This window comes from Oncorhynchus tshawytscha, linkage group LG02, assembly GCF_018296145.1.
Source record: "Oncorhynchus tshawytscha isolate Ot180627B linkage group LG02, Otsh_v2.0, whole genome shotgun sequence".
Lineage (NCBI taxonomy): Eukaryota > Metazoa > Chordata > Actinopteri > Salmoniformes > Salmonidae > Oncorhynchus > Oncorhynchus tshawytscha.
Window position 1 is genome coordinate 47,008,791 of NC_056430.1, and position 25,463 is coordinate 47,034,253.

At 42.7% G+C, this 25,463-nt stretch overlaps 2 protein-coding genes, 2 non-coding genes and 1 pseudogene across 5 annotated transcripts in view; 4 read left to right on the forward strand and 1 right to left on the reverse strand.

Annotated features, from left to right (window-relative positions):
• Positions 1-156: 156 nt before the first annotated feature.
• Positions 157-12,152, forward strand: LOC112214648 (annotated as a pseudogene).
• Positions 12,153-14,204: 2,052 nt separating this feature from the next.
• Positions 14,205-19,503, forward strand: nop56 (NOP56 ribonucleoprotein homolog). The gene is made up of 12 exons (XM_024401628.2): positions 14,205-14,338; positions 15,233-15,322; positions 15,420-15,534; positions 15,771-15,935; positions 16,173-16,371; positions 16,632-16,819; positions 17,081-17,232; positions 17,423-17,523; positions 17,877-18,025; positions 18,275-18,396; positions 18,632-18,763; positions 18,998-19,503. The coding sequence occupies exons 1-12, from the start codon at positions 14,336-14,338 to the stop codon at positions 19,211-19,213; spliced, it is 1,632 nt and encodes a 543-aa protein (XP_024257396.1). The 5' UTR covers positions 14,205-14,335; the 3' UTR covers positions 19,214-19,503.
• Positions 16,874-16,998, forward strand: LOC112223501. The gene has a single exon (XR_002949335.1). It is a non-coding gene; the product is annotated as a small nucleolar RNA SNORA26 (small nucleolar RNA).
• On the forward strand, positions 18,474-18,539 carry LOC112233820. The gene has a single exon (XR_002949315.1). It is a non-coding gene; the product is annotated as a small nucleolar RNA SNORD57 (small nucleolar RNA).
• Positions 19,504-20,255: 752 nt separating the features above from the next.
• The window catches only part of ubap2a (ubiquitin associated protein 2a), a 38,038-nt gene continuing 32,830 nt past the window's right edge, over positions 20,256-25,463 (reverse strand). For both annotated transcript variants that reach the window (XM_024401627.2, XM_024401626.2), the window contains exons 22-27: positions 23,132-23,222; positions 22,498-22,878; positions 22,295-22,399; positions 21,939-22,009; positions 20,902-21,084; positions 20,256-20,675 (exon numbers count right to left, since the gene is read on the reverse strand). In XM_024401627.2, the coding sequence (XP_024257395.1) occupies positions 20,580-20,675; positions 20,902-21,084; positions 21,939-22,009; positions 22,295-22,399; positions 22,498-22,878; positions 23,132-23,222 (927 nt within the window). In that variant the 3' untranslated portion in view covers positions 20,256-20,579. The remainder of the gene's footprint in view (positions 20,676-20,901; positions 21,085-21,938; positions 22,010-22,294; positions 22,400-22,497; positions 22,879-23,131; positions 23,223-25,463) is intronic.

The window sequence follows — 25,463 nt, forward strand, 5'->3', positions numbered from 1 at the left end:
TTAGTTAATTCTATTCATTTAAATGTTTTGATTATTCATATCTTTATTTTTATATAATTTTTTTATACATAGATTCGGCTCTTCTGATATGCGTGCCGGCTCCCAATGTTCACCTACAAGAGCCGACTCTTAGAGCCGAGTCGTTCGCGAACGACCCATCACAACAACTTTAACTCCATTGGTCGGGCCGCCCAACAACAAATAAATTGCAGGACTGTATTCAAGCAGTCGAAATGTTTATCCGTCTTCGTTGTTTAATTTCAAATATTGTTTGAACAAACTGTTCACGTATTGGTGAGTTATTGTTTTCTTACTTGAAACTGATGAAGACTCACTAGGAGACTATATGAAGACTATATGAAGACTCACTAGGCTACCTTTTGTTTTTGGAAAATACGTTGTGGGCACATTCTAAAATGGCGGGTTGGACTGGAAGGTATCCTTTGAAGAGGTTACTGGCCTTATTTTATGAAGCACGTATCTCTGTCGTCGAAATAATGTAGTAATACCTCAACTATGTAACGTTAAGTAGAAGTTCTCCGAAAAAATTAAGTAGAAAATGTAAAGCTGTTACCTGTCATTTGACAGACTCATTTGACCAACCTACTGACCGATCCCTTAAAACAGAGATTGCAGAAACTGCAGTAAAAGTGCAGTAACTGCAGTCGACTGTGATAATTTGGACGCAGTAATTGCAGAATAACTGCAGTTATACTGCACTCATACTACAGTTACACTGCAAAATGACTGCAGTAAAAAAAAGTGGTGTTATTTTGGACGCAGTATTTGCTGCTAACTTAGACTGACTGTAATCTTTTTTCATAAGGGGTACAATAACAGTACTAGTTAATAACAAACTCTTTGCCAGGAAGAGATGTGAGCCATAAAAACCACTTTCCTCAAAAAAATGACGAAAATAGGTGAAACTAGAACAGAAATAAGTAAATGTTGCATAACAACAAGCAACCCACATGACACAACCCAAAATATTTAATATCTGCCTTCTATAGCTTGTGACGTTCTTAGCATGTACATAGGTTATAGGGTACACCCTGAGCAAATACCTGTCTCAGGTGAAACGTTTAAGTAATATTTAACCTGACCTACAGTATTGCATTAGATATTCAAAGATAATACAGCTCTGCATCCTATGTACTGTAAATCTCAAGAGGCGTCAACCTGACAAATGGTCAAGGGTCCGTTTTTACACAGATAAAAAGGGATTGTTTAGATGCCCTGAAGTGAAATGTACTGCATGTCAAAACTAAATCAAACTGATGGCTATGATATTACTGTGTTTGTTTCAGCATCCCCAGCCGCGCCCTCAGAGCATGCGCAGACCAGCTGGCCGGTGTGTTTACGGACATATTCAACCAATCCCTATACCAGTCTGCTGTTCCCACATGCTTCAAGAGGGCCACCATTGTTCCTGTTCCCAAGAAAGCTAAGGTAACTGAGCTAAACGACTACCGCCCCGTAGCACTCACATCCGTCATCATGAAGTGCTTTGAGAGACTAGTCAAGGACCATATCACCTCCACCCTACCTGACACCCTTGACCCACTCCAATTTGCTTACCGCCCAAATAGGTCCACAGACGATGCAATCTCAACCACACTGCACACTGCCCTAACCCATCTGGACAAGAGGAATACCTATGTGAGAATGCTGTTCATCGACTACAGCTCGGCATTCAACACCATAGTACCCTCCAAGCTCGTCATCAAGCTCGAGACCCTGGGTCTCGACCCCGTCCTGTGCAACTGGGTACTGGACTTCCTGACGGGCCGCCCCCAGGTGGTGAGGGTAGGCAACAACATCTCCTCCCCGCTGATCCTCAACACTGGGGCCCCACAAGGGTGCGTTCTGAGCCCCTCCTGTACTCCCTGTTCACCCACGACTGCGTGGCCATGCACGCCTCCAACTCAATCATCAAGTTTGCGGACGACACAACAGTGGTAGGCTTGATTACCAACAACGACGAGACGGCCTACAGGGAGGAGGTGAGGGCCCTCGGAGTGTGGTGTCAGGAAAATAACCTCACACTCAACGTCAACAAAACTAAGGAGATGATTGTGGACTTCAGGAAACAGCAGAGGGAACACCCCCATCCACATCGATGGAACAGTAGTGGAGAGGGTAGCAAGTTTTAAGTTCCTCGGCATACACATCACAGACAAACTGAATTGGTCCACTCACACAGACAGCATCGTGAGGAAGGCGCAGCAGCGCCTCTTCAACCTCAGGAGGCTGAAGAAATTCGGCTTGTCACCAAAAGCACTCACAAACTTCTACAGATGCACAATCGAGAGCATCCTGGCGGGCTGTATCACCGCCTGGTATGGCAACTGCACCGCCCTCAACCGTAAGGCTCTCCAGAGGGTAGTGAGGTCTGCACAACGCATCACCGGGGCAAACTACCTGCCCTCCAGGACACCTACACCACCCGATGCTACAGGAAGGCCATAAAGATCATCAAGGACATCAACCACCCGAGCCACTGCCTGTTCACCCCGCTGTCATCCAGAAGGCGAGGTCAGTACAGGTGCATCAAAGCTGGGACCGAGAGACTGAAAAACAGCTTCTATCTCAAGGCCATCAGACTGTTAAACAGCCACCACTAACATTGAGTGGCTACTGCCAACACACTGTCAATGACACTGACTCTACTCCAGCCACTTTAATCATGGGAATTGATGGGAAATGATGTAAATATATCACTAGCCACTTTAAACAATGCTACCTTATATAATGTTACTTACCCTACATTGTTCATCTCATATGCATACGTTGATACTGTACTCTATATCATCGACTGCATCCTTATGTAATACATGTATCACTAGCCACTTTAACTATGCCACTTGGTTTACATACTTATCTCATATGTATATACTGTACTCGATATCATCTACTGTATCTTGCCTATGCTGCTCTGTACCATCACTCATTCATATATCCTTATGTACATATTCTTTATCCCCTTACACTGTGTATAAGACAGTAGTTTTTTTTGGAATTGTTAGTTAGATTACTTGCTCGTTATTACTGCATTGTCGGAACTAGAAGCACAAGCATTTCGCTACACTCGCATTAACATCTGCTAACCATGTGTATGTGACAAATAAAATTTGATTTGATTTAGCTTGTCACCATGGCACACTCCCTTCCTGACCTCTTGGATGACCTGGAGCAAGATCAAAAGAGTTGCAGCAATGATCAGGTGCTGGAGCGAGAGAGGGAGATGAAAAGGAGGTGGGTTGTTGTACTCTGATGATACACCCACTGGAGAAGAGAATAACTGCATTTATACAAAAAAATAAAAATCTCACAATACACTATAATTACCTCTGACTAACCAAAATAGAAAGAGGCACACAAACACGCATATAATTGCTTGTCTCACCCCCTCTATTATTCTCTGCAGTGAGTTGAGGGCTGGTCTAGTCTGTCCAGTGTGTGAGCATGGGCTGAGAGACCCAGTCTCGTTTAACTGTGGACACAGAGTTGGGTTACTTACAAAACCCTGATAGGTTTACTTACAAAGCATTTGCTAATCATTAGTTAAGTCTTTTGCAGGCAAGGATCTAAAGTGAGGACTATCTATACCTGATAAAACCTTAAGGCTGGCCATGCCATAAGTAGCCATTCCAGCAGTAGCTGATGCTCCACAAAGGGCTCAAAATGACCTGAAATATGCCTCGCTAATCAACAGTAAAAGAATACGGACACAACACAGAGGGCGCGGAAGACACATTTCAGTTGAAGGCATCCAGTTGTACAACTGACTAGGTATCTCCCTTTCTATTTCCCCTTTCCCCTTATGCCAGGTTCGGCAATGAACTTGTCAGAAAAAACCCTTGGTTGTTTGTTGTTTTAGGCCTAATATTATATGCCCACGGGGAGTAATTATGGTGCCTGTTACTGTATTTAGACAGAGACAATTTTAAAACAAGTGGTCTCATTTTATTAGAATTTGATTAGAACTATTATGTCTTTTTAGGTCTTACCAATATTGAATGTAATCTTGCTCATTGATAACAATTGGCATTTTCATGGCTCAGACAAAAAAGCTTTTTACATTAGGCCTATGTCAGTGTGAATCAGAGGAGGCTGGTGGGAGGAGCTATAGGAGGATGGGCTCATTGTAATGGCTGGAATGGAATAGATGGAACGGTATCAAACACATCGTTCCATTAATTCCATTCCAGCCAATAAAATGAGCCCTTCCTCCTATAGCTCCTCCCACCAGCCTCCTCTAGTGCAAATGCTATGTTTAACAATATATTTCCAAAATGAAGCCATGCAATTACTTAGACCAATGTGGACTCCAAACATGTTCAACATATTTAGCAAATATGGGATAGGCCTACATTTTATTTCTTTAGGCTATTTAACAAACTAGGCTATAATGGACTAACATTTCGAATTGTAGTTGATGACAACTGAATACATAAGACCGTAAATACACAACTTAATGCAACCCCATATTTGGCCATGGAGCACTTTCTTACACACCTACAACTTGTTTATTCATCAAAACCCAGCCCTTTCGAGCCACCGCCAGCTACTGCGAGCATAATTTTGGTTGTGAAAATAGCTAAAATATTCCTGACACCTCCCACCCCAAACCTATAGCGCATAAAATTACCATTGCGTTAGGTTTGTTAAAATAGAGCCTGAATGTTAAAGGAAATATTTACATTTTATTTACATTTTCCAGATGTAGCAAAGAAAGTACATTTTCTTTAACATTCTGTGTTTTGTCCGTATTGTTAGTTTAATACAATAGTTTAATACATTTTTAAATGTAGGAATAGCTTAATTAATGATGAATAAACTATTTACTAATCCATCAAATGTTTTATTACCAGGTGTTATCATAAAGTGCTACCCTTGTCGTGCGTGCGTGCTGGTTAAACGCTCTCCCTTCCTCCCTCTCACTCTCTCTGCAGTGAGTTGGAGGTCATCCACAATGCCAGTCCTCAGTGTCCGGAGACCTAAAACACATCCTTTCTGAAGCGCACTACCACACAAACTTGGAGGACAGTTTATGGTGTTTCTCCCACATCCACTCATAATGCATTTAAATCAACAAAAAATGAAACTTAATTGAATTATTATTATTTTTTGAAGATGAAAATTACTGAAACAAGAGACATTTCAATGAACATTTTACCTTGTAGAGTAGCTAATGAGTAAGAAGTATCATAAGTATTTAGTTTGATGACTGTGATAATTGGAAGGTACTAGATTGAGGGCAATATTTTCATAGTGCAAAAACATTGTGCAGATTGCAGAACTCGTAATCTTATTGTAATCTGGCAGCGTGATTTCATTTGAAACCGTTTTAAAAATGTGCCTTTGTAAAGAGGTGACTATTTATGCATTGCTCAGTTTACTAAACTCTAGTTAAATAATTGCCTCTTTCTAATGCACATTGTTAAAGAAACGTTCAAGGCAGATCATCCTACACTAGTAGTATTGGAAGACTGCTCGGTATATAAACAATATCAAAAGAGGGGATTTGGCCCAGAGATTGGGAAAAGGGTAGATGAATATGGACTCAGGTACCTTGATATAGGGCAATCTGTGGCAATAGGAAATGTGCCACCATGGTTTTATACAAAGCCATATGTTAATCTTAGCCTGATCAAAGAAAAGAAACAGTGGTTTGAAGAAAATATAGGAACAATAGTAGATCAATATATTGGTAACCAGTTTTATTCTTGCTTGGTAGTATACACAGATGGTTCAAAGGATTCCATGAATGGGAAGACTGGAGCAGGTGTATTCCTGAGTTCAATGTTAATCCATGCAACAAATTATTTATCTGTATATGCAACAGAAATGGTTGCTATAATTGTTGGATTGCAATGGCTAGAGGAGGGGCAACCAAGAAGAACAGTAATATGTTCAGGTTCTACATCAGTTTTGTACAGTCTAAGATCTGGGAAATTGGAACGTGAGGATTTATGGATAGAAATAATGACGATGTTGTTAGGGTTAACAAGAAATGCGATAGAGGTTCAGTTTTGTTGGATTCCTGCTCATAAAGGAGTCGATGGGAATGATATAGTAGATAAAATAGCAAAGAAAGCAGTGAAAAATAATTTTGTGGATATAGGCCTACATGTGCAATTAAGGAGAGGAGAGTAAAACATTCATATCAAACACTGTTGGATTGTTGTCAGAGGCAATGGGATGCAAGTGGTAAAGGGGAGACAGTTTTATAGAACAAGGAAATCTGTACGAGAGAAAATGTAATGGGAACAGAAAAGAGGACGTTATGTTGTCTAGGATGAGATTAGGACATATGGTATTGAATTATTCTGAAATTGATAGGGAACCATGGTACTGGTATGTGAGATGGGCGGATGGTAAAAGAAACTGTTGAACATGTAGTATTATGTTGTGAATTTTATGACGTAGAGAGTTAGCTTGCTAGGGTCAGAGAGGTTGGGTGGGGATGGGATTTCGGTGGGGTGATGGAAGTAGTAGTAGAGGAGCATAAAGCCAGTCTGAAGGAGAAGTTTCAATTTGTTTTCGAGGGAAACACCGACTATGAAACTCCTCTCGAACGGATCTACACTAAGCTCTATATCACAGGGGGAGAAAGTCAAGGGGTGAATGATGAACATGAAGTGTGGCAGATTGAGAAAAGATCCCGGGGGGAAAAAGCAACAGACACTCCAATCAACTGCAATGACATCTTCAAACCCTTACCTGGAAAAGACCGACCCATCAGGACTGTAATGACCAAAGGCATCGCTGGAATCGGAAAAACGGTCTCGGTGCATAAGTTCATCCTAAACTGGGCAGAAGGAAAAGCCAATCAGGATGTGGATTTCGTCTTTGTTCTTCCTTGCCGTGAGCTGAATTTGATCAAAGATGACCAGTGATGACCAGTACAGTTTTTCTGAACGTCCTGAATGACTTCCACCATGAACTTGCAGAGATAGAAGACACAAAGAAATTTGCTGTTTGTAAAGTTCTGTTAATCTGTGATGGTCTGGATGAAAGCCAACTTGAATTTGATTTTCATAACAAGAGGTTGATTGACGTTACAAAGACCTCATCAGTGGATGTGTTGCTTACAAACATTATCAAGGGGAATCTTCTTCCCAAAGCTCTCCTCTGGATAACATCACGACCAGCAGCAGCCAATCAGATTCCCTGTAAGTGCATCAACCAGGTGACCGAAGTACGGGGTTTCAATGACCCACAGAAAGAGGAATATTTCAGGAAAATAATAAGTGATGAGAACCTTGCCAGCACAATAATCTCACATCTTACAACATCAAGGAGTTGCTACGTCATGTGCCACATACCAGTCTTCTGTTGGATTTCTGCCCAAGTCCTTGTACAAATGATGATGACAAATGAGATTGGAGATATCCCAACAACTGTACACTCACTTTCTACTCATTCAGACAAACCTGGCAAATGAAAAGTATCAGGGGCAAAATGAGGCAGATGCACAGAAGATCTTGGAATCAAGTAAAGACTTAATTCTAAAACTGGGGAGGCTAGCATTTGCCTTTGTTCAGGTGCTCAATCTCATGTTCTATGAGAAGGACCTGAATGAGTATGGCATTGATGTCAGTGAAGCTGCAGTGTACTGTGGGTTGTGCACAGAAATCTTGAAAGAAGAGTCTGTGTTGTACAAAAAGAAGGTCTATTGCTTTGTGCATCTGAGTATCCTGGAGTTCTTTGCTGCTCTGTACGTGTTCCACTGTTGTGTAACAAAGAACGTCAAGGAGCTGGAGCCTTTCCTGAAAAATGAGCCAAAATTATGCCCATTGGATGAGCTTTCCTTGCACGGGCTTCTGCAGATGATAGTTGTTAAAGCCTTGCAGACTAAGAATGGACACCTGGACCTGTTTCTCCGATTCCTTGTTGGCATCTCATTGGATGCTACTCAGAAACTCTTACAAGGCCTCCTGCCACAAAGTGAGAATGGCTCGGAGTCTGTTGAGAAAATGAGGAAATATTTTAGGGATCAGGATGTTTTATTAGGGGATTACTCACCTGAAAGATTCATCAACCTTCTCCAATGCTTGACTGAGATGAAAGACAATTCAGTACAAGAAGACATTCTAAAGTACCTTAAGTCAGAAAATCGATCAGAAACAGAACTGTCGGCTCCTCATTGCTCAGCACTGGCTTATATGCTTCAAATGTCAGAGGAGGTGCTGGATGAGTTGGACATAAATAATTACAACACGGGTATCACAGGTCATCTGAGACTGCTTCCAGATGTGAGAAACCGCAGAAAGGCAATGCAAGTATTAATGCAGAATTCACACATACCACATCCTTATGAATAAGTATTTATCCAAATTTTCTTGTTCAGATTTGTATTATCACAAATTGAAATTTTTGCAATGCTGGGGGCCTTTTTTGTATACCTTTTTAGTTAGAAGCACAGGGATTTCATTTCTCAATGGCTTACCTGGAAAATACAAATAATTCACAAAACAGTGGTTAAGAGACCCTGACGTAACATAACATCACAGGTTATATGAGTTGTAATTTCTCTATTCTTGCAGATTGTCTGGCATTGTACTCACAAGTCAGTGCTTTGAATTGCTGGCCTCCATTCTCCAGTTTGCAGACTCACCCCTGAGAGACCTGGACCTGAGTAATATTGCGTTTCAACCCAAAGAGTGACTAACAAACTGTTCAACAAAGTTTCAAATTGTCACCCTGAGAGCATGTTTTGAGAAATCAAACAGTAATGGACACGCACAGTAATGAAAGCATGTCATTAAATGTGTACATGCTTTGTGTTCATGTTCACTTCACACAGATGCTTTCTTTGCTGAAATAAATCAACAATAGAGTACGACGACCTGTATTTAATCACTTGATGTCTCTTTCTTTGTAGACTCTCAAGCTGTAAATTCACAGAAACGTCTTGTACGTCTTTGATTACTGCTCTAATGCCAGTGAGCTCACCACCTACAGCCGCAATCTGTAAGTTGAATTTTGTGTCGAAAGTATTGCCTGATGCATGCCTTGTGAACTGTGCAATGGTTGCCATAAATTGGCCTTTGTTTACTTTTTGTGTCGTTGTGTAAGTTTCGTTTTCATCCTTAATAATTTTTGTATTTTATTGTATTACCACAGGGGGCACAGAAGTTACCGTTTGGGCGTTGTGTTGCTTTCTGCTAGGCTGGAGGATCCACACTATAAACTGGAGAAACTGAGGTCTGTAGAATGATTGTGATTTTGTTCTCACTTTATTACATAACCTGTTAATATGTTGTTATATCTTGTGTTATGTCTTTATGTATCATCGTTTCTCATTTAGGATGAGTCGGTGTTCTCTGACAGAAACATGTTGTTACACTTTGGGCTCAGTTCTCGGCTCGAACTCCTCTCCCCTGAGAGAGCTGGACGTAAGTAACAATGATCTACAGGATTCAGAAATGAAGATGCTCTCTGTTGGACTGGGAAATCCACACTGTAAACTGGAGATACTGAGGTGGGAAATACATGGGGACAAAGGAAGAGATGCCTACAAGTCTCTGAATGTCCTTGAGTGGGCTAGCCAGACCCCGGACTTGAACCCAAGCGAACATCTCTGGAGAGACCTGAAAATAGCTGTGCATCAACGCTCCCCATCCAACCTGACAAAGGTTGAGAGGATCTGCAGAGAAGAATGGGAGAAACTCCCCAAATACAGATGGGTCGAGCTTGTAGTGTCATACCCAAGAAGACTCAAGGCTGTAATCGCTGCCAAATGTGCTTCAACAAAGTACTGTGTAAAGGGTCTGAATACATGTAAATGCGATATTTCCGTTTTAAATGTTTAATAAATTAGCCAACATTTCTCTAAACCTGTTTTTTGCTTTGTCATTATGAGGTAGTATAACAGATTGATGAGGACGGGGGAAAAAAACAATTTTTAGAATAAAGCTGTAACATATAACAAAATGTGGAAAAAGTCAAGGGGTCTGAATAATTTCTGAAGGAACCGTATATTCTAAGGCCTTCTCTGAAGGCTTTCAAGGCCCTGCACTCAACCTCCAGCAGTCTGGTTGTAAATCATGACCTCTCTCTGCAGTCTGTCATTCTGCAGCTTCACAGAGGAAGGCTGTGCTTCTCTGGCTTCTGCTCTGAGGTCTAACCCTTCCCATTTAAGAGAGGTGGACCTGAGCTTCAATCACCTAGGAGACTCAGGAGTGAAGCTGCTCTCTGCTAGACTGGCAGATCCACACTGTAGACTTGATAAACTCAAGTATGCTAACTGTGCAAAACTTGTCTTGGGTCCCACTCTCTCCAGATTTCTATGAAATATTACCTATAATTACAATATATTTGAAATAGATTTCCTTCCAAAAATGTGTCATTAAGTAAAAAGTTGCTTTTCTATATACCCCTGCCTGACTTGTTCACCATCAACAGAATGGTTCTGGGCATATACCAGTCATTATAAACATTCACGACAAGTTAACAGCCGTGCAGCTTTAACAGCTACTGAATATAATGAAGAATCTACGACTTTTGTAATGATATACTTTGTTTGTGCACCAGTCTTGTAACCACTGCCATAACTGACTGTTTGAGGAATCACTGCATTTCTCTTTTTGACCTGAGAGCAGACCGGTCCTGATATTGTGTTGCTTCATTGCTGCTCTACATGCTGTAGCAAACGGCAACATCCGGGACTCAAACCAGGGTCTCCCAGCCCATAGGCAAACCTGTAAACAACTACTCCAATAGGGTTAACCCAGTTGAGGTAGATTCGAATGAGTAATACCTAGGCAAGTGTCCTAACACCACAGGCGGTGTCCGTCACTAACTATTATTTTGCCTCTCCTACAGTTTGAACCAAAATGAAGAGTTGTGGTTTAAACCGGAGCTGCTTAAGAAGTGTAAGTGTCTTTGCTAATGATATTGCAATTCAATACAACTGCTATTGACCCACTGGTTATGATAAGATTCTCTCTCCTTTGACTTCTCTTGCTTCTCCAGATGCCACTGAAGTCACTCTGGACCCAAACACAGCAAACAAATGTTTCTCACTGATTGAGGAAAACAGAAAGCTAACATGGGTGGATGAAGAACAGACATATCCTGATAACCCACAGAGATTTGAGGAAATGCCACAGGTGCTGTGTAGAGCGCCTCTGACCAAATGGCATTACTGGGAGGCAGATTTGATTGGGAATTGTGACATGGGAGTGGCATATAAATGTATTAGCAGGTGGGGAAAGGCAACAGATTGTAAGCTGGGAGCCAATGACAGGTCTTGGTGTATGTTCTTCGAAGAAAAGAACCGTTACCTTGCCCGCCACAATAATAAAGAGAATCATATTCTTTACCCAACCACCAGACCTGATCCCCAAAGAGTAGGAGTGTATCTGGACTGGCCAGATGGCACTCTGTCCTTCTACAGTGTCTCCTCTGACACCATGACCCACCTGTACACATTCCAGGCCACATTCACTGAGCCCCTCTACCCAGCTTTTGGGGTAATGGACTCATCCGTGTCCCTTGTGGTTACCAGTAGTCCAGTGCCAGCTGAAAATCCTGCATAGTCTTGGATAAGGTACAATTCCTTATGTTGGGGGGTATTTTGTTTCACAGCCTTTTCTATTACATTTTCATGACTGAATTTGAATGATGGAAAAGTTGAATGGGACATAATTTTTTCCATCATTGACAGTTAGCTTGTAACTTTGGGTTTAAAATAAAGAACAACTATTGGTTGTTGTTGCAGTCATAGAAACGTAATGAATGAAATGGTAATTTGGTGGTGTAAAGTTCTTTCATATGACAGCGACAAGGGTTTTAATTTGCCTATGATTTGGCCATGTCTGTTTGTAAATAAATAGTTGTGTTATCTCATAGCATATGCACAGTGTAAAGCACTAGCTAACTTTTCTGCATGTTTGTCAAAATGCATATTAAGATTTTTTTTAATGGATTAAAAGACACTTGCTTCTATTTGAATTATCCCCTTCATTTCAAGTGTTGACAATCAGTAGACAGTGTTAGAATCGCAGTATCTTTAGCTCCCACTAACCCAACCCAGTGTCAGCATGGTGCTGAAATTCAACAGTTTTTGTCGCTGTCCTGGGGGGTTATATACAGTGCATTTGGAAAGTATTCCAACCCTATCACTTTCCAAATTTTGTTACGTTACCATCTTATTCTAAAATGGATTAAATAAAACATGTTCTTCATCAATCTACACACAGCCAAAGCAAAAATGTTTTTTTGTGTGCTTTTTTAAACATTTTAGCACAGAAATACCATATTTACATAAGTATTCAGACCCTTTGCTATGAGACTTGAAAATTAGCTCAGGTGCATCCTTTTTCCATTGATCATCCTTGAGATGTTTCTACAACTTGACTGGGTAAATTCAATAAATTGGACATGATTTGGAAAGGCACACACCTGTCTATATGAGGTCCCAGAGTTGACAGTGTGTCAGAGCAAACCAAGCCACCAGGTCAAAGGAATTGTCTCTAGAGCTCCGAGACCGGATTTGTGGCGAGGCACAGATCTGGGAAGGGTACCAAAAAATGTATGCAGCATTGAAGGTCCCCAAGAACACAGTGGCTTCATCATTGTTAAATGAAGAAATTTGGAACCACCAAGACTTCCTAGAGCTGGATGCCTGGCCAAACTGAGCAATAGGGGGAGAAGGGCCTTGGTCAGGGAGATGACCAAGAACCCAATGGTCACTCTGACAAAGCTCCATCTCTGCAGCACTCCACCCTTCAGGCCAGACAGAAGCCACTCAGTAAAAGGCACATGACAGCCCGCTTGGAGTTTGCCAAAAGGCACTTAAAGGACTCTGCGACCATGAGAAACAATATTATCTGGTCTGATTGTCAACAACTTTGCATTGACCCAACCCTCCATTGTTTTTACACTGCTGCTACTCACTGTTTATTATCTATGCAGTCACATAACCCCTACCTACATGTACAAATTACCTCGAGTAACCTGTACCCCTGCACATTGACTCGGTAGAGGTACCCCCTGTATATTGCCTCAGTATTGTTATTTTATTGTGTTACTTTTCTAATATTTATTTTTTTATTTTAGTTTATTTTGTAAATATTTTCTTGACTCTTCTTAAAACTGCATTGTTGGTTAAGGGCTTGTAAAGTAAGCATTTCACAGTAAGGTCTACACCTGTTGTATTCGGTGCATGTGACAAATCAAATTTGATTTGATGAAACCAAGATTGAACTCTTTGGCCTGAATGCCAAGCGTCACGTCTGGAGGAAACCTGGCACCATCCCTACAGTGAAGCATGGTGGTAGCAGCATCATGCTGTGGGAATTTTTTCAGCGGCAGGGGCTGGGCCTAGTCAGGATCGAGGGAAAGATGAACAGAGCAAAGTAGAGAGAGGGCCTTGATGAAAACCTGTTCCAGAGCATTCAGGACCTCAGACTGGGGCAAAGGTTCACCTTCCAACAGCACAACGACCCTAAGCACACAGCCAAGACAGCGCAAGAGTGGCTTTGGGACAAGTCTCTGAATGTCCTTGAGTCACCCAGATAGAGCCCAGACTTGAACCTGATCAAACTTCTCTGGGAGACCTGAAAATAGGTGTGCAGCTACGCTCCCCATCCAACCTGACAGAGCTTGAGAGGACCTGCAGAGAATGGGAGAAACTCCCCAAATACAGGTGTGCCAAGCTTGTAGCATCATACCCAAGAAGACTCAAGGCTGTTATTGCTGCCAAAGGTGCTTCAACAAAATACTGAGTAAAGGGTCTGAATACTTATGTAAATGTGATATTTCTGTTTTTTTGTTTTTAAAACATTTGCAAAAATTTCTAAAAAAACGTTTTTTGCTTTGTCATTATGGGGTATTGTGTGTAGATTGATGAGACAAATGTTTTTATTTAATCCATTTTAGAATAAGGCTGTAATGTAACAAAATGTGGAAAAAGTCAAGGGGGTCTGAATACTTTCCGAATGCACGTACCTGAAAGTCTGTAGTGCCTGGAATAAACAGGGTATATAGGACTACTTGGAAGCCAGTAATCAGAATGGTTAGTACATTTAGTACACATAGGCTATACTACATTATATAACAACCCATTGCAATCATGCATAAAGCCCATGGTAAGCCTCGCAGCATCCCAACCACAGACCGTATACATAAATCACAACTCATCATTAATCAATCAACAAGTGGTGGCCGACATTATGCTAAATTCGTTAATCTCGCGATACAAAGTCGACCCCACGGTACTTCAGTCATGTGGCTGGGTGTTGGAAAGCAAGTGAAGTCTTTCTACAGTCGTGCAGCAGAGGAAAGGACACGTCCAACGTGGCGCAGCTGATATTTTTCAATCATGGTAATATTTTGATATTTTTGCACGACATTTGGATGTTTAACCATTTAAACACCAAGAAATAACTACTATTCGTGGTTACACATGCTTAGGATAATAAGATGTTCGTGGCAAAACTACCATTTTCAACGCTGAACTAGCTAATTTATTTGGCATATAGATTCAATTTCAGGGTGGGAAATTGACGAGCTAGCAAGTTAAGTGATTGCGTAATGTGTCATAGTAAAACATGTAACTATTATATGCAGTAATTACTAGCGAACTACAGTGGGTAACGTTCGCTAGTGCTCCCAGCAGAGAGGTGGGGGAAATGGATGTTGGCAGCCTCGATGGTAGGCCTCTGTCTCAGTGAAAATTCTGATTTTGTGAAAGGAAATGGGTGACTATCACTTACTGAACATATTAAGCAAATAGATAACGGAACACACGTTTATGAACGTTTGTGATACACGGTAATCGTCTAATTTAGCTCCCTTTACAAAGTGCGCAATGTTACTGCGTGTTGGTCCCATACAACACGTGGCTTGGCGCTCGTCTTGGTAAAGTATTTGGCACGTTAAACGAGGCTCACGCTTCTTTTTGGGAAATATTATCAATTACCTGTATCATATCACATCGGCTGTGTCGTCCACTTGTGAAATGACTATTCTTGCTTAACATTGTTTAATTTGACCACTTACCGTAATTTTACGCACCACGTGGATAATTCCATCATGGCTGCCTACACGCGTGCGGCAGCGCGTTATCGCCCACGCCCAGTGTTTAAACAAGTTAACGCGTTTCGCTACCTCATAGTGATTTAATAATTTGGTTTCAGTCATGTTTTTTTTCTCTGTCGTATTTAATATGTAGCTACTTATATAAAGTTTGATAACCTAATGCGTATCTCATCCACAGGTGCTGTTGCATGTGCTGTTCGAACACGCAGCAGGGTATGCCCTCTTCGTTGTTAAGGAGGTGGAAGAGATTGGCATGCTTTTGCCTCAGGTACGAATAAACAATTCATCCACAAATATCATGGCATTTGACGCAGGTTTACCCATATTCGTTGATGTTGGAGTTAATATTTACGCCCTCTCCCCAGGTTGAAGACTGTGTTCTAAACATTGGGAAATTCAATGGCATGGTGAGCCTAGCTGCTTTTTTCCCGTTCAAGTCGGCCCAGGCTGCTCTAGATAATATTAATGCCATATCAGAAGGTGAGTTGGATGCTTTATTTCGTTTACTCAATTGTAATCCAAGCTCAGATGTAATGATGTTATACAAAAATCTGTCAATCCTCTGAATGACTGTGCTGACACCAATCATCAAACCTGAACTTCTGGGCCTGGCTATATTAATTATACCAGATGGCATTAGCCAGTATGTTAACACACCCCCAACTAATAATACTCTTGTTTGTAGTCTATAATTCAAAATGTTGTAATTGTTTCAGGTGTGGTCCATGCTGACCTGAAGCTGTTCCTGGAGACTAACCTTCCAATAGGGGGCAAGAAGAAGGCAATGCTGGGGGTAGGTGATGCCAAGATAGGAGGAGCTCTGCAAGAAGAGCTGGGCTTGGCCATCCAGACTGGAGGAGTGGTGGCAGAGATATTGAGAGGTGAGTACAACTGGGCTACAGTACAAGTTATTGTGGTGGGGGGGGTGTCATCATTTATGTTGACCAGTAGACAGTGTGTAGCTGGGGATGTCTGGCCTGTGGTGATGTCAAGATAATCAATCCCTGACCCTCGTGACGGTTTATACTGAAAATCTGAACGGCCGCCAGTGCCAATGACCCAGGTTGTGAAAATGCCACCCCCATGCATACTCAGTCACTTACTGTTCTCACCTGAAGGTGTGCGTCTCCACTTCCACTCCCTGGTGAAGGGGCTGACTGCCCAGGCTGCCTCCAAGGCCCAGCTGGGGCTGGGCCACAGCTACTCCAGGGCCAAGGTCAAGTTCAACGTCAACAGGTCCGACAACATGATCATCCAATCCATTGCCCTTCTTGACCAGCTGGACAAGGACATCAACACCTTCTCCATGCGTGTGCGGTAGGTACAGCTGCTTTGATTGCCAAGTCTCCCTCAAAGGAGATGTGGTACGTAGTAGTAGATCAACAACCATCCACTGACACACTTGCTAACGGGACCAAATGATGTTTATACCAAATCTGTCAATCCCCTGAACTCATAATGTTGAGTCTTCCATCGGTGCTGACGGTCCCTCAGTATAAATTATGCCCTCAACCTGGTGGTTTTGATTTTCCAAACATTCCCAACTTCTGCTCCCTCTTTCCTGTTCTGGTTTATAGTGAGTGGTATGGCTACCATTTCCCGGAGCTGATCAAGATAGTGACGGATAACTCTACATACTGCAAGATGACCCAGCTGATTGGCAACCGGAAGGAGCTGAGTGAGGAAAGTCTGGAGAGCATGGAAGAGGTGGTGATGGACAGTGCCAAGGCCCAGTCCATCCTGGAGGCCTCCCGCAGCTCCATGGGTCAGTACATGTCCCACACTGTCTTATATGCGGGTATTAAAAACAACCCCTTTTTTGCCCATCTAGGACTTTGAGGTGTCCTATATGACCAACACAGAGGGGTAGATTATTATAGTTCTCTCATAAACCTGTAGTGAAGGCTCAAATCCTTCCTGTGGATCCTGTCGGGAGATACAAAATGTATATTTCAGTCTTCGCTGTGGTGTTTGTACAATGAACGCCAGTGTCCCTGGTATCAACGTTGCCTTTCCCTTTCTGTAGGCATGGACATCTCTCCCATTGACCTGATCAACATTGAGCGGTTCTCTAACCGCGTGGTCTCACTGGCTGCCTACAGGCTGGAGCTCCAGGAGTATCTTCACTCCAAGATGGGCCAGGTGGCCCCCAACTTGGCCGCACTCATAGGGGATGTGGTATGTTGTGACCTTACAACTGTCCACTTCACACTTAACGGGACCAAATGATGTTTATACCAAATCTGTCAATCCCCTGAACTCGTAATGTTGAGTCTTCCATCGGTGCTGACTGTCCCTGACACCTCTGCGACCAGTGGCATGTTCACCGACCAACTTCTGACATGTTGTCTCTTCCCCCTCCCCCTAGGTGGGAGCACGCCTGATCTCCCACGCCGGCAGCTTAACCAACCTGGCCAAGTACCCAGCTTCAACTGTGCAGATCCTGGGTGCTGAGAAGGCCCTGTTCAGGTACTGGGGCACCCCCTCCCTGCTGGGGAAACTGGCGGCTGCTGTGATGGCAGGGCTGGGGCGGAGCAGAGAAGGGTGACTGGGTGTGACCCCCTCGGGGTGATCTCTCTCTCTCCATTACGCACCCCCACAGTCTGAGCAGCCGCCCAGGGCACTAAGAGGTAGATTACTTGGCACTTTGTTCTAGTCTTGGGCCATGATAAAGGGGTTATGGTTGTACTTTCGTTTGAATTAGGAAATCTCATGGCAACTAATACAAATTGAGTAATCAACACTTACCTGTTGGGGAAACATTTGTTTCCATAGCGAAGTTTACTTAAACTGGTAACCCAACAGCCATTCCTTGCACACAGGGCTCTGAAGACACGTGGCAACACCCCCAAGTATGGCCTCATCTTCCACTCAACCTTCATTGGTCGTGCTGCAGCCAAGAACAAAGGGCGTATCTCCCGTTACCTGGCCAATAAGTGCACAATCGCCTCAAGAATTGATGCCTTTTCTGGTGAGTGATGGGTGGGGTTTAACCATGAGGAGAGCAGTGGCTTAGTAGAAAAGGTTGTTTTTGTGGCCTGTTCACTATGTCCCATCTGGCATTATTTGCGATGATGTTCTTATTTTTCGTCAACAGTAATCCACCTCCGGGTGTATGATGGTGATGAGTTAACTACTGAGCAAATCCAAGGTCTTGCGTATTGTTGCTGGTGCCCCCTGCTGGCAAACGGTGTAATAGAATTTCTTTCCAATCTGACAGATGTGCCCACCTGTGTGTTTGGTGACAAATTGCGTGACCAGGTGGAGGAGCGCCTTTCGTTCTACGAGACGGGAGAGGCGCCTCGCAAGAACCTGGACGTCATGAAAGAGGCTGTTATACAGGTGCGCTGACATTGAAATGGGATCCGTTTTGTGAGCATTATTTTAGTACTTTCCTCGTAGATGTTTAGCTTATTTGCTGTGGGTGATGACAACATTTTCCCTGACTCAACTGTGGGGGTTTACTGATTTAATGAGCCTGACACTGCACTAAAGCACATCTCCACTGCTTCTAGCAGCCCTAAGTGGCTAGTCTCCTAGAAGTATAACCATGCTGTTTTGCTTACCCCCCTCCTAGGCCGGAGAGGTGGCAGCTGAGATAAAGATCAAATTGGCAAAAAAGGAGAAGAAACGCATGAAGCGGGAGAAGAAGCTGGCAGCCCTCTCCACTGGTGACGGCGACGAGGAAGCGGGTGATGGCGAGGCAGGGGTAATTATTGCTTCAGCTGTCCAGTCTAACTGAAGGCATGTTTTGATTTGAGATTTGACCCTTCCACATGGTTTTGTCTCAGTGTACGACATGCTAAACTAACTTGACTCCGAACCATTGGCTGGTCCCCTACAGTGGCCCAAGTCACTGAAGTGAGTCGGACATTACAATTCGGAAATGAGCGTAGACCATGGAGTAATTCTGAAACATCCTAATGTAATGATCTGTCTTTAGGCGACTGAGAACGGCGAGGCAAAGAAGAAGAAAAAAAAGTCGGTATCCGAGGCAGTTCAAATGGAGGAAGAGGCTTCAGCAGCAGAGAACGGAGATGTTCCGGCCAAGAAGAAAAAGAAACGAAAGAGTGAGGCAATGGAGGTGGAGCCAGTGGCTGAGGAGGCTCCAGAAACACCCCAGACTGAGAAGAAAAAGAAGAGGAAGAAAAAGGACTGAATAGCCAATTTGGCTGAGACTTCTATTTTTTTTATTTTTAAGTTCTGTACAGTTTTGTTGCCATCTTATTTTTTTTAGCTTTGGATTTAAGCGGTTGTAAGCCAACTGACTTGTGTAATCAAGTTTCTCATTTTGATTCTTTCCGCTCCCTAGCCTCAACGTACTACACGGGAGGTGAATATTCAGCTCAGTGCATTGATGTTAATGTAATAATCATCACACTTGTATGTAAATACTTTCATGGACATTTTCTATCAAATCTGTTCAATATAAATGTGCTTTCAACCATTTCTCACGTGGACCCGCCTGTTGTCTCTGAAATAATTCCACGCGTGGCTAGAATTGCAGCCAATTTGATATAAAAGGGGATAGTTGTCTAAACCAGTTATGCGTTGATTACTTTGTCAATTTACCCCTATCAATCTGAATGGTTTGAAACTGGTGAAACAAATTAAAAAGATCCCGCTAATGGAATGTTAGTAACGACATGAAAGCGTCTAACCTCACATTTTCCCAAGACATGGGCAGGAAGCTTAAATTAAAAGTGAAATACCATGCTATTGAGTGCACAATTATGAACATTTGGGCACTCTTGATGCCATCTAGTGGCAAATCAATTATGCATTTTTCTGTACCATAGTGCACATTCTACAAATGCATATTCTTGATACCCTTTCGGGTGAAAAGGTCAGATCATTTTAAGTGGGCAAGATTTCACCTGTGAGACTCCACACTGGAATGTTTTCTATACGCCAATTGCAGTGAGATCAAAGTATTGGGACAAAACAGCTTTCATTTTCAGTCATAGGCTTGATGTAATTTTGTGCTAGGAATATGGGATCATGTGAATTTGGTCCTGTGTTATAATGGGGGGAAAATACCCACAGATTAAAGCTGAGAATTTGCACTAACCGTAGTCATTTCAAATCCGAAGTGCTGGAGTAACGAGACCAAATTCCTCTACGCCAATACTTTAAGCTCGCTGTATAAAAGGTGGGAATCAAGCTATCAATTACCCTCAATAGAAGAGTTCGGAGATGTGTGAAATTATGCTTAGCTGTAATGTACATCAGGTTCATGTGTGCATACAAATATCATCCACGCTTGTTCTGGTTCAAGTACTGTATATTCACCATCAACTTCATATTTGATTCCTATCCTTCAGAAAAAATCTAAACCAAATTTCATGTCCTACTAATACATATATACTGTATAAATACATACATAAATATATTTTACATACAACAGCCATACATTTTTAAAGGGGAATATTGGGGGGGTTGTTAGTGTGTGTTGTAAAGTACTTTGTTCCCCCCCCTCTGGTCTGATAGGTGGGCATGATGCAGTGTGTACACACACAGCCCTGTCAGTTGCCCCAGTATGGGGAGCTGCCGTAGCTGGACTTGTTGACCTGGCCCTTCTGCTGCATGCTGCTAGACTGGCCTCGCTGGCTAGGACCTCCCTAGAGACAGAGGACAGCGTCACCACACTGATATAGACATGCAAAGTGATGGCTAGTGTGGGTGCAGGCTTTTGTTGAAATAAAACTGATTAACCAAAAAGACTTGAGTAGAATCAGGTGTTACTGCTTGGCTGGAACAAAAGCCTACAAGCACAGGGTAGGATTGCCCACCACTGATCTAACCAGTGGCATGTTAACACGGTTGTAGACTGGGTGAATGTGTTACCTGTCCGTCCTGGGCCAGATGATGGTGCAGCATCTGAGAGTGGGGTTGCTGGTGGGCAGGCTGCAGGATGTGGAGGAAGGGGGCGGGAGCGTAGCCACCCGGGGCCCCTCCAGGACCCCCCATAGCCGAAGGCAGGTTGAAAGGAGGGGGAGTCCCCGCATGGAAACCCTGCTTATCAAAGGACTGGAAACGGACAATTGGAGTGCAAAGTCAAGGTCAGTGATTAGATTTATCTGGGGAAAAAACGACCATGGAGAAAAAAAAATACCATAACACAGTTAATAAGCTCTGGCAAAGGACTAGAATTGAAATCATAACTGATAAGAGAGTATTGTGTTAGTGTATGATCCCGGGGAGATAAGCCCTGATGGACTAATGGGTATAGTAATGATGTACAATGGAAACAATATAAATGCAACATGTAAAGTGTTGGTCCCATGTTTCATGAGCTGAAATAAAAGATCACAGAAATTAACCTGAGGCTCATTGTAGCGTCATTCATCCGCTGCCGCCACCTTCATTTTTCAGCATGACAATGCACAGCCCCATGTCGCAAGGATCTGTACACAATTCCTGGATGCTGAAAATGTCCCATTTCTACCATGGCCTGTATACTCACCAGACATGTCACCCATTGTGTATGTTTGGGATGCTCTAGATCGATGTGTACGACAGCGCGTTTCCGTTCCCGCTAATATCCAGCAATTTTGCACAGCCATTGAATAGGAAGTGGGACAACATTCCACAGCCCACAATCAACTCTATGCGAAGGAGACGTGTCGCGCTGCATGAGGCAAATGGTGGTCACACCAGATACTGAGTGGTTTTCCGATCCATACTTTTCTTTTTTAGGGTATCTGTCACCAACAGATGCATATCTATATTCCCAGTCGTGAAATCCATAGATTAGTGCCTAATTAATTTATTTCAATTGACTGATTTTTTTTTGTTGGACTGTAACTCAGTAAAATCTTGGAAACTGCTGCATTTATATTTTGGTTCAGTATAAATAAAAATCTGAAACACAAACATCTCACCTGGGTCTTGTTGTAAACACTTCCACTGATTTCTGGGACCCCGGAGTTGCCTGACGTCACAGATATGCCGCCTAGCATACGATAAAATATTTAAATAGTTGAACAAACATTCGTATCACAGTCAAAAGCATGACTTAATGCCTATTAAAATCAGGACAGCTTATGACTTTTGCCCAATACTGATGAAAAAATGTATCAGATGTCATTGAAATGGCAATATTTATTTATTTCACCAGGCAAGTTCAAATTTTTAATAATAGAAATACATTTAAAAAAACACCACAAGACTTAGAACCGTTCATGCATGGTAACGATATGGGGTCAGATGACCGGGATTTAATGGGAGGGTGATGTACCTTTACCGGGGCCTGTAGCAGCAGATTTGGCCTGGCTCTGGGAGGAGTTGCTATAGCCCTTGCTATAGTCTACTCCTGCTTGGCCCTGGGTCAGGTCCTCATACCCTGAGACCATACAACAACATACTGACATCAACCTCTCTTTTCCACAGTGGTCAACTAGATTGTTGGTGTGTGTGTCTCCCTCTCTCACGGTAACCAACCTGAGCTGAAGGTGTGCTGGCCGTAGCCGCTGGGCTGCTGCTGCTGGAAGGGGCTGGCTGAGGGGTTTCCCAAACCCACACCGTGCTGCTTGGCTGGCCCCTGTCCCTGGGGCATGAACATGGTGTGGCCGTACTGGAAGGCAGCGCCAGGCATCCCGGGGTAGTAGGGCAGGCCTGTGTAGCTGTAGCCTGGCGGGAGGAAGGCCTGCTGCTGCTGGCTGTTGTGGTGGCCCTGGGGTTGGCCTTGAGGCTGGGGCTGGGGGGGTTGTGGCTGGGCCTGGTTCTGCCCTTGGCTCTGGCCCTGTTGGGGCTGCTGTTGGGCCGACAAGCTGCTAGGCGCAGGGGAGGTGGAGTCACCCCTGCCAAACTTTGTGACTTCACCTGCAGAGGAAGGTAGAGGAGGGAAGATTACGGAAAGCGTAACACATGGTAAAGATGTCCCCCAGGGGTGTGTGATCGTACCTGTTACTATTTTAGCAGAATAAACATGAACGATTTTCCATTTTTTTATCCCCCTCAGCTCCATAGTCATGGAAATATTGTCAAGCTAGTTTATAATTCCAGGACCTAGTTCCAAAAGTTTCAAAACAGTTGACAAAAAGGGTTTGACAGTAGCGCTGCTAGAGTTGCTTACCTGAGTAGGGGTTATTGGCGAGGCTACCATCTCTGCCAGAGAGTGCTGCGGGACCAGGGAATGTGATTCCGTAGTAATCCTGCAAAGAGGGCTTTACGCAGAGAGAGACCAGTTCAGAAACATAGAAATCCAAATCTGTCTAATTGGAATGAATGGCAGTAGAGTAGTAGCCTGGTTGCAGTGTCTGTTCAGCTATTACGTTCCACTGCTTGCCACTCCTGTCTCTTTGCCAAAGAGACTGGCCTTCCGGTTATCTTTAAATATGAACATTTATCATTAATGAACTTGAGGAGATCGGAGTATTTGATTCTGATTCGATAACCCTCACAGCTATCATCCAATCACAATGTTTATGCAAATTTGACTGATAGGAAAACATTCTAACTTATTTCATCAATTTCATTGGAAACATTCTAACATTGGGCATTCTAACCTAATACATTTCATTGTAAACATAAACATTGGGTGCGAGAAAACGGATTCGGATTCCCCTTTACTACATTTTTACCACCAGCCAATGTGATCACAACACACCAGAGAAGCTCTCGCCATTCAAACTTCACCGCCAGTTCACAGTGTGAACACTGTAGCTTATTTTATATCCAGCAAGCAAATCCTCCAAATCCTCAAATCTATACAGTACCAGTCAAAAGTTTGGACACATCTACTCATTCAAGGGTTTTTCTTTATTTTTACTATTTTCTACATTGTAGAATAATAGTGAAGACATCAAAACTATGAAATAACACATATGGAATCATGTAGTAACCAAAAAAGTGTTAAACAAATCAAAATAGATTTTATATTTGAGATTCTTCAAAGTAGCAACCCTTTGCTTTGATGACAGCTTTGCACACTCTTGGCATTCTCTCAGACAGAAATACTCCTCAGCACCCCTCCACAGACAATCCCGCAGGTGAAGAAGCCGGATGTGGAGGTCCTGGGCTGGTGTGGGTACACATGGTCTGCGGTTGTGAGTACAGGTTGGATCTAAAATGACGTTGGAGGTGGCTTATGGTAAAGGAATGAACATTCAATTCTCTGGCAACAGCTCTGGTGGACATTCCTGCAGTCAGCATGCTAATTGCACCTCCCTCAAAACTTGAGACATCTGTGGCATTGTGTTGTGTGACAAAAATGCACATTTTAGAGTGGTCTTTTATTGTCCCCGGCACAAGTTGCACCTCTGTAATGATCATGCTTATTAATCAGCTTCTTGATATGCCACACCTGTCAGGTAGATGTATTATCTTGGCAAAGGAGAAATGCTCACTAACAGGGATGTAAACAAATTTGTGCACCAACATTTGAGAGAAATAAGCTTTTTGTGCATTTTGAAAATCTCTGGGATCTTTTATTTCAGCTCATGGGATCAACACTTTACATGTTGCGTTTATATTTTTGTTCAGTATATATTGCTACTTCTGGGACATGCATTGTGATAGGCTACTGGTTCAGGAGCTATAAGAGGAATAGAGAGAGGATGGAAGAGAGAGATGCCAATGGAGATGCCAGAGTTTGAATTGTGCAAGAACGGAACAGATCTGTAAGTTATAAGTGAATTAGGCTGGGCTATTAAACTATACTAGCATATATATATATATATATATATATATATATATATATATATATATATATATATATTTTAGGCCTTGCCTACTACACTGAATCAAAGCGATCAGCATCTGTGCAATTCATCCAGAGACAAAAACAGGATCTGTCTGATGTGCCAATGAATTGAAGACGAACATCACCAAATGTGTCAGTTTAATTAAATGTACAATAATAAAAAAGTGTAGTACCTAGGCCTATTTGAGACCCTGGCTGTTGACCTTGGTCAACGGATTGCCAAGCAGGGACTGGAGCTACTTTTCGGAAATGGCAAACTCGTGTTCTCATCCATAAACGCATTTTCAAGTGCACGCGCACTGTCCGGCAGCTCACATCAGCAGGTAGCCTTATCATTAGGAGTGACGTCTAACGTGGATCGCAAAAATAATGATTAGGATCACATTTCCTAGACGTTTGTCAGCCAAGCACGAGTGATCAGTGTAGCCTTTTATCGTCCAGACATGATGTTGAACTATCTTCACGCATAGATTAAAAACCACCAAGCTTTCATCGTCGACTCAATTGAATGAAGAACAAAAAAAATCTGAATTACCGGGGGGGAAATTTGGAAAAACTAATGTCCATTCAGAAAGTTTCCTAAAGTATACTGTCTGGATTCCATCTCTTAATTAGAGGAGAGAAAAATAACATAACTGAAGTGAGCATAACACAATTGTAAAAATGTAAGCAAGTCCCGATCTCAGGAAACACGAGGAATGAT